The sequence below is a fragment of the Fringilla coelebs genome, assembly GCF_963513975.1.
Source record: "Fringilla coelebs genome assembly, chromosome: Z".
NCBI lineage: Eukaryota > Metazoa > Chordata > Aves > Passeriformes > Fringillidae > Fringilla > Fringilla coelebs.
This window is the reverse complement of record NC_140031.1, coordinates 58270406-58282499: the sequence shown is the minus strand read 5'-3', so window position 1 is coordinate 58282499 and position 12094 is coordinate 58270406. Positions and strand designations below refer to the sequence as shown.

Below are 12094 nucleotides of genomic sequence, written 5' to 3'. Positions count from 1 at the left end.
CCAACAGGCCTCCATTCCAAACCAGCAAGTCTAGGGCATCTTTCCTAGTTGCCTCTCTGAGTACTTAGAATATCAAGTTCTCTCCCAAAAACTGTAAGAATTTTTCAAATCTGCTCACCACAGCAGGAGGCATTTCCAGCTGGTCTCTAGAAAGCTGAAATCTGCCATAAGGAGAAAGGCTGCTGATCCACAGATTTCTCCTAATTGCCTGTTAAATTAACTTCTCAGCACTGGCATCCTGGCTGGGCAACTGATAGGAGACATCCACCATATCTGCTTTTTCCTCCACCCCTTTATCCTCACCAAGAGACTCCTAACCACATCATCACCAACTCTAAGGGGTGTATCAAACCTCTCCCTTCTATTTAGTGCAACAGCTCCACCTTGCCCTGCCCTCTCAACAGCCTGTACCCTCCATCCCAGCACTTTGGGTGTTGGAGAAGTCCCACTTATACCAAGGATATCCCAGCTCTGCAAATGGACCAAAGCTTCCAGTCAAAGGCACTTGCAGCAATCCCTGAGCCGTCTGCCAGGGACACCCCAGGCCCTGAGCCGTTGCCTTCCAGGAGAATTTGGAGAGGCTGTAAGGGCTAAACAGAACAAAGGGAGCCACCACACTAGTTCCCAGGAGATGCCAGAGAGCTCTTAGCAGCCAATAGCCAGAATGGACCATGGCAAGCCCACCACTATAGTTCACACCATGTGGCCACCGGGCCTTCCAGTGCCCTGTCTCCTTCAGACATTTGCGCTCCCTGAAACCCAATCCCATGGTAGGGATCAAACTGACCCCTGCAGCCCAGAGATGCTCTCAGGGGCTAGAATGGCAGTGACTGACTGTCACCACTCCTGATTCTCTCTCAGGCCAACCTGTACTGACTGGTTGGTCAGGAGCAGCCCTTCTCCACAACCTAGGCACCTCCAGGTGATGAAGACCATGGTGCAAAAATGTGGGTATTAGAATGCTGGGTGCTGCTGCCTATTTGCTCCCAACAAGCCTCTCCTGTTGAAAGGCAGGCTGAGTTAAAATTCAAGCAACGCAGTCAAACCCCCACTCAACTCTCACTGCAACTGGCTCAGCGACAGAGGCAAGGCTCTTTTGCAAGGTTTAATTCCAGCAAAGCGTAGCTGAAAGGGACCCAGAGAGGAAAAGAGAACAACCACATGGAGCAGGCAGCTTGAGAAGGGGAAGGGCTGGGGAGTGGAGCTAAGGGCTGGACAGAGGGGTTTTGTCTCCAGGGGAAGGGTGGGGGGGGCACTGGGGACACCAATCCAGTGAGGGGACAGGAAACCACAGGAAGTTGCGACATAGAAGTCCATTTGGGAGTCTGTCTTTTTACCCCCAGGAGGACCAACTCTATAGTAAGTAGTTGCCAGGGCCAAGGACTTGGGAATTGACAGAGGCGGGAGAGTTCATGGGATGCTACAATGGTGAGAAAAGTTCCCCCCTTTAGCCCCTGGATAACCTCAGTGGAGCAGAGACCCACCTGCAGGCTGAGGAAAAGCCCCACTCTGGAGCAGGTAGAGATGCCCTGACAGAAGCTACAGCCCATGGAGATGTCATGCAGGAACAGGCTCCTGTCAGGAGCTGAAGCCTGTGCTTAGGAGCACATACAGGAGCAGGCTTCCTGGCAGCTGGAGCAATCTGTTTCAAAAGTACTGCATACCTGTAGAAAGGGCCCATGTTAGAGCAGAGGAACAGCATAAGGAATAAGAAGCAGGAAGGATGTGATGGACTTAACACAATACCCATTCACCATCCTTCTGCAGAGCTGGGGAGGAGGAGGTAGAAGAGCATGTATGAAAGAGTGAAGTTGAGAAAGGAGGGGAAATTCGTTTCAGTTTTGCCTTTGTTTCTTATCCCCCAACTTTTCATTGGCAATAGAAGATATTGACTGTATCTGGCTAGTGACACTACTCTACCTTGTCCTTGCCTCAACCCAGTTTTCCCATCTTACTTTCTCCCCCATCCTGCAGAAAAAGGAAAGTGACAGAGCAGCAGCTTGACTACCTGGCAAGCAACCAGCCAAGGTCAAACCCATAAAACTCATGGAGGTAATGCAGGGGAGACAGAGAAGGTATCCTCCTCATTCAGCCCTCAGAGCTACTGCTCTGCACACACCTGCATCAGGACATCTAGGATGTACGGAGCTGGGTGAATGCTGGTTATTTCAAGGAAGTCAGGAGGAAGACCTTTTATTGCCAAGGCTAGAAAAAACAGATTTTTTCAAGTATGCAGCCACAGGATATAAAGAAGAGGAAAAGACTTCTTGAAGACTGCACAGCTATAGACCGCAAGGCAGAATGCACAGGCTTCAATAAGGGAAATAAAAAGAAGAAATTTGAAAAAAAAAATGTTTCCCAAGGGAAAACTCCTATGTTAGAAAGGGCAGGACAGAGGGCCACCCAGCTTTTGGGAAAACTCAGAACTGAACCAATCCCAGGCATCTGATCAAAGTTCCTGCTTTCAGTGAAGGCTGATCTCCAAACAACCCTTCCAACCTGAAGTCCTCCGGACTGCAAAAATATCCAATGGTCTGGATACATGAGACACTCAAAGCCAAAAGAAAAAACTCCATTTGCAAAACACACAGTACATATGTAAATATATTTAACAAACAACAAAAAAAACCCCTTATTGCTTTATTCAGGTTTTGACATAGCTTACCTTAAAATTACTCAAAGTCATTTGAGAAATTCTGTAGAAATCACTGACTGCTTTTCAGCAGAGATCAGCTTAAACCAGAGATTGAAATGATGCTGGAATTCAGACTGAATCACTGTTTATGAACTAAACAACATTTTCCTGGTCTAAGAAGAGAAATCCCCATAAAATGTATTTCCAGGCTCTTGTTTTGGGCTCCTTTTCTGTTGTTTGATTTACACAAAACTTTGAAATACTCTGTGGATGGCTTTATGAAATTAAAACTTCCAAACAGTCCTCTAACAAACTTTTAGAATTACATACTAGCAATAGTCTATCTTCTTTGACTTAAAAGTGCATACACATTCAAAAGTTTTATACATTTTCTAGACATCTTTTTAACAGACAGAAAGCCTATCAGACATTTTAGTTTTCAAAGGGAAAAAGAAAGTAGTTAAATTCACAGTTTTAACAAGTGTTTCAAGGAAAGCCTACTACATTTTTTCTTCTGGGAAATCAAACCACGAGGATCTGCTGACTAGTCTCTTTGGCAGTCTCAGTATCAATGGCTCTCTCTCTGGACACTCTAGGAAGGAAGTCCTGGGGGAAGGCAGCTGACTGGAAAGCGCTGCTGGTGCTTCCTGAACATAACCGGTTACAGTTTCTGTGTGAGAGGCGTTACTGCTGGTACTCACTGTGGTAACACTCTCATCAGCAGCTGTTTCTTGAAGTTTGACATCAGCATTTCTAACACCACCATCTAAGTTTTCCCTTGCGGCAGGGATACCATACTTTTTGTCTACTCCTCCAGTTTCCTCACATCCTGTCCTCTTCAGAAAAGATGGAGACTCATTTTCCCTCTCATTTATTTGAGTTGTGCCTGTCCATGTAATACTGCTGTCCCATTCGGTACTTTCTGGTTCCTTGCTACTATCACTATCAATTGTTATCACCACTGGAGAAGAATGTACAGAGTTACTCATGTGATGTTTCCGGTGTTTCTTCTTATGCTTTTTCTTTTTCTTTTTAAGATGCCTGGTTGTGTCTGTTGCTTTTCCTTCATAGACTATCTCCACACTTGGACTCCTCATTTTCTTCTTTCTTTTCTTATGCTTTGTCTCACTGCTTGCACGATTGTCTGACAGGCTATCTTCATTTTTGCAGCAGTCACCAAACTTTGAGGAAGTTTTCTTGGACTCATTTTGTCTTTCTAGACTTGTGCTTTCCATGAATGCATTCTCCAGGTGGCGAGTTTTGTACTTCCTTTTTCCACCAGGCTTCTCACTTTTCATTCTGTCAGTTCCTCCAGAAGGCGTCCTTGATCTGTTGCTTGACCGACTCCTTGACCTGCATCTTTCGTAACAGTAATAGTGTCTCTCATGGAGTCCCCTCTGGCTATGCAGATCTGTCCTCTCAATAAATGATCGTATTCTGTATTCTGGACTGGCAGATTGCCGCGAGTAAAGAGTGTTAGACCGGGTCCTCCTTCTACTGGAGGATTCATAGCTGTCTCCAAACACCTTTCGACTACAGAAAGCAGAACCCCACTGGTGTCTACTTTGATAACTGTCTCTTACATAATAGCGATCGCTGTCTCTACTTCTTGATCTCCTTTTACTGTGGCCTTTGCTGCGTGAACGTGATCTGCTCACTTCTCTGGATGGAGTGCTCTCACCGCTGAGAGAGCCCCTCTGACTTTTCAGAGAGGCTCTGGCATCATGAGCCCTTGATCTTCTGCTACTTCTTTTGCTCCTGTGTTTGCTACTATCTCTGCTTCTTGATCGTCTCCTTTTAAGCTGGCTTTTGCTATGGTGTTCCCTTCTAGACCGATGGCCGTGACTGCCTCGACTGTCCCGTGAACAGGACTGTGGGCTTCTAGACTTTCCCTTTTTAGACAATCTGTGATTCCAAGGGGAGCATACTGTGTCACTCCCTGGAGAGGGGCTCCAACTCAAGTCCGGTGGAGGCAGATCTTTCCTTTTACATTTGTTCTTGTCATCCTCTTTTGATTCCATCTTCTCCAATGCAGGAGATAAACAGCTTCTATAACTTCCTACATCCTCCCTATAGGTTGGGGAATGTGATGAGAAGCTCCTGCTTGGTTCACTGTCACTCCAGCTGTGACACGGGACTGGTTGCTGTTTCTTGCCATCTTCCCTTTTCTCTTCCTTGATGGACTCCTCAGAGTCAGAGGACAGCTCAACCACTTCTGGTGTCCTCTCAGCTAACGGCTTAACGTACCCAACGATGACACAATTGTCTGAGGAAGAGCCGCTGTCGTTTGAGTCAGCATTAGCCTGTAACTCAGTCTGCAGCTTGGTTCTTCGGCTCCCTGAAGCAGAGTCCTCGTCAGAACTTTCTGATGACTCCAGAGGAGAAGCTACGGTTGCACGAACCTCTTCTGAAACGGAATAGGAAGGCCCCGGAGTTTCATCATCCCACGGGGCCTGACCGAGACCGGCTACAGACAAACTATTGTCTGGCCCTTGCGGGTACGCCACATCTGGAGATATTGTAATAATTGATGAGTCTGAGTGGCTTCCTTCCTCATACGATGGTGCAGGACAGTCATAATTGGCGTGTTGATCGTACGCTTCTAAGTTAAAAGGACAACGAGCAAAACTGATGAATTCGTGCAGGAAGTGTTCTGTCCGATTCAGCAAAAACGGCTTTAAATCGTCAGCAAAGGCCTGGCTTTCCAGATCGTACCTGGTAACGTTACTCATGATTATGTGCTGCACAATGTTGATCAGAGACCCGTGCGCGCCAAACAGGACCGTAAGTTCTCGCTTCAGCCAAGGAACCAAGCGGTGAAGGCAAGCGGGGTTGCGGCGGAAGAACTCCGCCGAGATCTCTCGGTATCGCCCGCCGTCCTGAATGCTGCGGATGCGCACGCCGGTGCGGTACAGAGCCCTGCGGAAGGTGATCATATCCTCCTCCTGAATCTGCCGCAGAGACCTGCCCTCCGCGCTGGCCTTCCTCCTTGAGGCCAGCCTCCTGAGCATCTGATGAATCTCTCGGTGTCTGTGTCGCGCTGGCTCGCTGGACAGCCCTTCAAACAACATCCCGTTATCCGGAGGGGACGGCATCCTTCGGGAAGGGGAACTGCGCGTGCGGCGTTCCCTCGTTAAGGTCGTGCGATAACGGAACCTCCGGCCATCAGGGCTGGCAAAAGAGCTCGTTTCTAAAGGGCTGAGGATGTACTCCTTGAAGTCATCTTCAGCGCGAATCGTATGGAAAATGGAAAAAAAGGGCTGCTTGCAGAGCGGGCATTCTGCTTTGTTTTTTGACCATTCTTGGACGCAGCGGAAGCAGAACCTATGCAAGCAGCGATCTAGATAGGCAACGTTGTCAAATCTGTCCAGGCAGATGGGGCATTTGGAGTCGGGAGATGCATCTGTCGGCAGCTTACTGGTGCTGGCTTTTGGAGAAAAATTGCTATTTTCTGCAAACTCCTTATCTGACGTCATGTTCTAGAAAAGACAGAGACAGAAGATCATTGCTGTCACAGAGATGCAAAAATCTTACACTCTAATGCAGAAATCCATAACAATTACTTTTACAGTTGCAAAACCCAGCAGTGGCTCTGAGAGAATGCTGAACAAAGAGGCAGCATGACCTAACTACTTTGTTTGACTTCTCTTCACATTGAGATCTAGTTCTTCAGTGCTGCAAGTTTTACACAGCAGCCAAATCATGCTGGCATAGATGAAGGTAACAGGCAGTAACTGTCTTCTTCCCCACTCTTAAATAACTCCTTTGATGTGGTCAGTAAGTTTATCATTAAAAACATAGCTTCAAAAATCTAGCATTTTTATATGAAAAGTATGAGAACAGTTAGTTCTGTACTTAAAAAAAAAAACAGCCAAAATAAGTAACTGGACTGGAACTATGTTATCACCTTCTAAGTTCTGCTGGACCTGTTCTGTTCCTGCACAGTCTGCCCCTCTTTGTTGGGCATTCATGCTGGACCACACACAGCTTGTTGGACAAGACAATCTCCAGGGATGTGTTCCTGCCAAAATAAGTATTTTTTTTCAAGACTGAAGCAGAAACAACCAGATGTCATGCTGAAGTACACACTGTCTTTTATCTAGTCAGGTTGTTATGCTGTTTGCCTGAGATAGTAAATTTTCTTCACAGCGACTGGTCTAAGGCTGAGCTTGGAATGTGTGTTGAAAACAGTGTTGATAATACAGAGTTTTGTTATTGCTGAGCAGGGCTTACACAGAACTTTTTGCACTTCCACACTGGTGAGGAAGTTGGTGTGGCATGGGAGGTTGCGAGGAGACACAGCTGGGACAGGTGACCCAAACTGACCAAAGTGATTTCTAGACCACGTGACATCCTCAATATATAACATGGGGGAAATAAGGAGGAAAGGTGAGACATTTGGAGTGATGATGCTTGTCTGCTCAAATCACCATCACACATGATAGGGCCCTGCTCTCCTAGAGATGGCTGAACATCTGCAGGCCCATCGGAAGCAGTGAATTAATTCCTTGTTTTGCTTTGGTTATGTGCATGGCTTTTGGTGTCCTTATTTAACTGCCTTTATCTCAACTGACGAGTTTTTCAGCTTTCACCCTTTTGATTTCCTCCTTGATCTCAGAGAGTAAGTCACTACCTAGTCCTTAGCAGCTGGCTGTGAAAAAATCATGAGAGATGTCAAACATGGTCAACAAATAATTAATCTATTTAAGAGTTATTTTATGTTTTGGCGTTACCCTAAGGCATTACAACACAGTGGAAATAAGTTACCACCCTACTTCAAAATCCATTAGCCTATGTTTTGCAGTCTGTCTGGCAGCAGGCCTTTCCCACTGGCAGGACTACGGGGGATGTGGCAGCAGCAGCGCCGGGGTGCCAGGGGCGCAGCCCGGGCTCAAAGAAGTGCCTGGGGCCCGGGCCCCGGCCCCGGCCCCGGCGCCGCTCCGCCCGCTGCGGCGCCGCCCCCGCCTGCTCCCCCGCGCGCCCCCCGCCACCCTCGCCTCGGGAGCCGCCAGCCAGCATCCCGGAGCGGACGGCGCTCCGCCCGCCCCCCAGGCCTGCACTCACCGCCGCCGGGCCCTCGCTTCCCGTGCGGGCCAGGGCCGCGGCCGCCTTCAGCCTGTGGCGCGTCCGACAGCGCCCGGCGCCAGGAGGCTCCCGCCGCTCCTCCCCTGGCGGGCGGCGGCGGCGGGCACCCTCCGCCAGGCGCCGGGACGGGTCCGCCATTGGTGGCGGCGTTGCCACGGGAACGGCTTCCCGCGGGCGCGGAGCTGAGCCGGGATCTGCCGGGATCGAGACCGGGGCCGTCACCGTCACATCCGCGCCCCGCGCACTGACGCCATTCCGGGGGGCGGAGGCCGGGGAGGGGCCTGGGCCGGGGCGGTTCCGGCGGGCGGTCGGGTTCCGGCCGGCTCCGTTGGCTGGTGAGTGCCCGCAGGGCGGGCGGGGCAGCGGCAGGGCTGGCGGTACTGAGCAGCCCTAGGGAGCAGCTCGGGGCGGCGGAGGCCCCTGGGAAGGAAAAGCGAAGGGAGTGGCGGCAGTGGTGCCGCCAACGCGGAGCGCGCTTTGTTCCGCCGGTGGTGGCTGGCGTGGTGGCGCAGCTTGGGTTTCGTTCTCTAGGGGGCGGGGTGGCCCCTGGAGTGCCGCTTCCTGACCCAGAGGCTGCCCTAGGCAATGGCAGAGCCCGCCGGCGGCGCCAGCGGGAGCTTGGCTCTGTCTCCGAGAGTGCAGAGGAATCCACAGAAGGCTGAAGAAGCCTTGTGGTTGGTTGGGCAAGTAAAACATAAATAGCATAAAACATAAAGAGGAGATAGATAAAGCATAAGGCGTTATTAGGAAAGAGAAAAATAAGTGTCCTTACTGATTTTTTCAAGCGCATACCTGCAGTAGATACAAGTGTGGAAAGGACATGGACAAGGCCAGCTGTGCAGGCTGCCACAGGTGGGGCACAGCCTGCCACAGTACCTGCATATATTACTACCAAGACTTGTGTAAAACACAAGCACTGCCAGCTCTGTCCCTTTTCTTACCCACAGTCAGTATGGACTAAAATTTGCAAAAGCACACGCGAATTCACAGATTCCCAGAGTACCAGCACAGCCCTTCTGTTCATGTGATAACCCTGCCCCATATCCTGAGTCATTATACTCATTCCCACACACCAGCTGGTTCTGCTTCTTGCTCAACAAAAAATGCATGCTCTGGCACTTCCCAACAGGTACTCCACTCCTAAAGATCTCCCTAGGTAGCAGCATGGGCCTATCCTTCATCGCCTGCCTGGACCCAGAGCCTGCTCCTCACCAGGTAGTCAACCTTGAAGTTTGCTCAGGAGTTACATCCCTGCCCCCAGTAATTTTCCCTGGTGTTCAGGCCAGCTGCAACCTCTCTTGTGTCCACAGCAGGCAGCATCAGGCATGTGGGCTGTGACCTGCAGTCCTGCTTTGTGTGTGGGTGCCAAGACTCACTCATTTTACTTACTTCAGTTCCCCGGTAGGTGCACCCGAGGTACACGTACCCATCCTGCCCCAGTGACTGGAGCTGCACTGGTACCTGCACCCTTTGCTGGCATCAGGGCCATTACCCACTCCCATTTCTGGCATAATAGGAGGGATTTGTATCTCAAATAGTTGTACTCTGTCACCTTGATAAATGCCGTGTGCAGGTGTCAGCTCTTAGGCAAGGTGGGACCCATTGAACAGTTTATCTCTCGGTCATGGAAATATAAAGGTATACTTGACATGCATTCCAGGCTCTTCACAGGGGTTTATAATTTCTGAGGTGAAAAGAAGCAATTTTAGAAATAAAATGGATCTGGTTTGAGGTGCTGGTTTTCTACACAGCTGTGGAGAGCAGAACTCATGTGGCTTCTCTGCCACTGCCCACACAGATTGGCAGCACTTCATCCCACATTCTTCTTGAAGCTGGCTCTCCTTCTTCCACCATCAGGGTCTTTGGGGTCCCTTGGTCACAGCAGGAATTTTCCCTGCCAGCAGCTTTGTGGGAATAAGAATGTGGAGAGGTCTCATGTCTTCCTGAGCAGCAGCCACAGCACTGGCAGTGCCTGTGCTGTTGACAGTGGGTTCTGCAGTCCCTGATGAGGGACAACCCCCAGCCCTCTTTCTGGTGTGCCCTGGCACCTTTGACAGTGCTCCCTCAGGCACAGCAGCAACAGCTCCTGTGGGAAAGGAAGTCAGTGGAAGGTTCAGATTGTTCAATTCCTGAGTTTGCTCAGCATCTCCCATCTTAGCTACATCACCCTGTAAATACATGAAAATTGTCATAGACCTATAGCAGTGCTCCTCTAAAGGTTTCTGTGCTGATGGGCTCTCTGCCTCTCTGCTGACTTTCTCTGAGCCAAAGCTGACTGGCTGGATCATTCTTCACTGTCCACACCTGAAGACAGTGAAGAAGAGCTCAGCTTCAGCCCTTCAGCCCTTGTTCTCACTGTGGTGTTGAAGCCTTCACCAGCTTGCAGTTATCCACTCCTTTCCCTGACTAGCTGGGAATCTCCAACAGCATGACACCAAGAGCAGGAGTTAGAAATGGTCTCTGACCATTGGCCTGCTCCAGGCTGGGTCCTCTTCAGTGATATCTTCTCAACCTTTGTTTTAAGTTCTGCCACTGGTGTGCACCTGCAGCTGCACATGGGCAGGTACTGGTCAGTTCAGGGTTCTGGCCTGCTCTGCTGCAAACCTTCCAAGTGTCACTTTGCAGCCAGCTCAATGGAAATACCTCGTTTTTGGCTTTGTTCTTTTTGGGCAATGAGTCTTTTTGATCACATAGAGATGCTTTACTTCAGAGCTGCCACGAGATGGCAAAATATTCCCTAGTATCCCCTCCAAGCTGGCTTGCCTGCACCGCAGGCTGGAGCTGTGCAGGACTACGGGGAAGCAGCAGCAGCAACAGCAGCTGAATTTCTCTCCATCATCTTAGCCTGCTCGGTGTGCATGTTTGGGGACGCTTCTCTAAAAATCTCCAGATGACCAAGACCTGTCCATTTTCTCTTGTACCTAAAGTCCAAGGCAGAGACTATGACTGCTCACAAGAAAGATGAAACACTTGATAATGTCCCTGCTGATGACAAGGACCCTGCACAGTCACAGCAAGCTAAGGCAGAAGGAGGCCTTTCTCTTTTTATGACATGACCTTAGCTAACGGAGAAACCTGTGTGATGTTTCTGTGTATATTAAATGAACTGAGAGCCTCACTCGAGAGCTTTTATTTCTCTAGCCTGTCTTGACTATTGTCTGTATCCTCTCTTCTGTACTGCTGTCACAGCTCAATGCTAGAGTAAATGTCAAGGGTCCTAGAAACATCTCCAGTTCCATATCCTGATGCTGACCTGAAGTCGTGTCAGCATGATGGCAGAAGCAAGAAGCCACTTTTACCTCCCCCATAAGACAGAAGTGGGATTAAAGGCCCCATAGAGATTTAGAAAATACCTCCTTCTGGTCTAGTGGGAAGGTGCTGGTTTTGGCTGGGGTAGGGCTAATTTTTTTCACACCATCAGACTGTGATTTGAACTTGTGCTGAAAATAGGGCTGATAACATAGGGATTTTTTTTTTCCTGCTGAACCAAGGCCTTCGCTGCTCCTCACCCATGCCACCAGTGAGGACACTGAGGATGTACAAGGAATTGTGAGGAGACACAGCTGGGACAGCTGACCCCAAATGGTCAGCTGGGGAGACACAGCTGGGACAGCTGACCCCAAAATCCCAGTCCTATACCTTATGGTGCCATGCTTAGCATATAAATCTGGGGGAAGAAGAAGGAAGGGCAGGAAGTTCAGAGTCATGCCATTTGTCTTCCCGAGTCATCCTTACACAGGATGCGGCCCTGCTCTCCTGGAGATGGCTGAACACCTGGCTGCCCATGGGAAGCAATGAATGAATGCCTTATTTTCTTTGCTTCTGTGTCTGACTTTTACTTTCCCTATTAAACTGTCTTTATCTCAACCCAGGAGTTTTTCACTTTTACCATCCAGTTCCCTTTCTCATCCCTCCACAGAGGTGTGAGCAAGTAGTTATGGGGTGTTTAGTTGCTAGCTGGGGTTAAACCACAACAGTCCTTCTTTGGACCCAATGTGGGGCTCAAAAAACTCAGATTATGATAGACTAGAATGGAATGTGGTAGATGAAAGTCTCAGCTGTTATGGTTGTTAAAGTATTAATCAGCAGGCTCCAGTGCTTGCCCACAGGGGTCACTTGCCTGATGCTGTATTGCAATCCAGTGCTAGTGTCTGTGGCTGTTTGCTGTAGTGCTGTGCTTCTTATCTCACTCTGCTGTGCCTGGGAACATTTTGATAACAGCCATGATGCGCCTGGGCTGGCAAGGGACCAGGGCATTGCAGCTGTCTGCTTCTGCACTGGACAGGTTGGAATTCCAGTATGAACTTGAGCCAAAGGGACTGTGACCAGTGTACTCACAGTACAGGGGAAGAGTGTGAGAAGCCCTTACCCTGA

General features: G+C 49.4%; 1 protein-coding gene across 2 annotated transcripts; it reads right to left on the bottom strand.

The window, feature by feature from the left end:
• Positions 1 to 1549: 1549 nt before the first annotated feature.
• Positions 1550 to 7922, bottom strand: TOPORS (TOP1 binding arginine/serine rich protein, E3 ubiquitin ligase). Of its 2 annotated transcripts, XR_014616900.1 has the most exons (3): positions 7700 to 7922; positions 2666 to 6114; positions 1550 to 1664 (listed from the first exon to the last, which is right to left on the bottom strand). XR_014616900.1 is itself a non-coding variant. In XM_084224842.1 (2 exons), the coding sequence occupies exons 1-2, from the start codon at positions 7856 to 7858 to the stop codon at positions 3136 to 3138; spliced, it is 3138 nt and encodes a 1045-aa protein (XP_084080968.1). In that variant the 5' UTR covers positions 7859 to 7922; the 3' UTR covers positions 2587 to 3135. The 2 variants fall into 2 exon arrangements, 1 of the variants encoding a protein (XP_084080968.1); XM_084224842.1 differs by lacking the exon at positions 1550 to 1664 and having other exon boundaries at positions 2587 to 6114.
• Positions 7923 to 12094: the final 4172 nt, after the last annotated feature.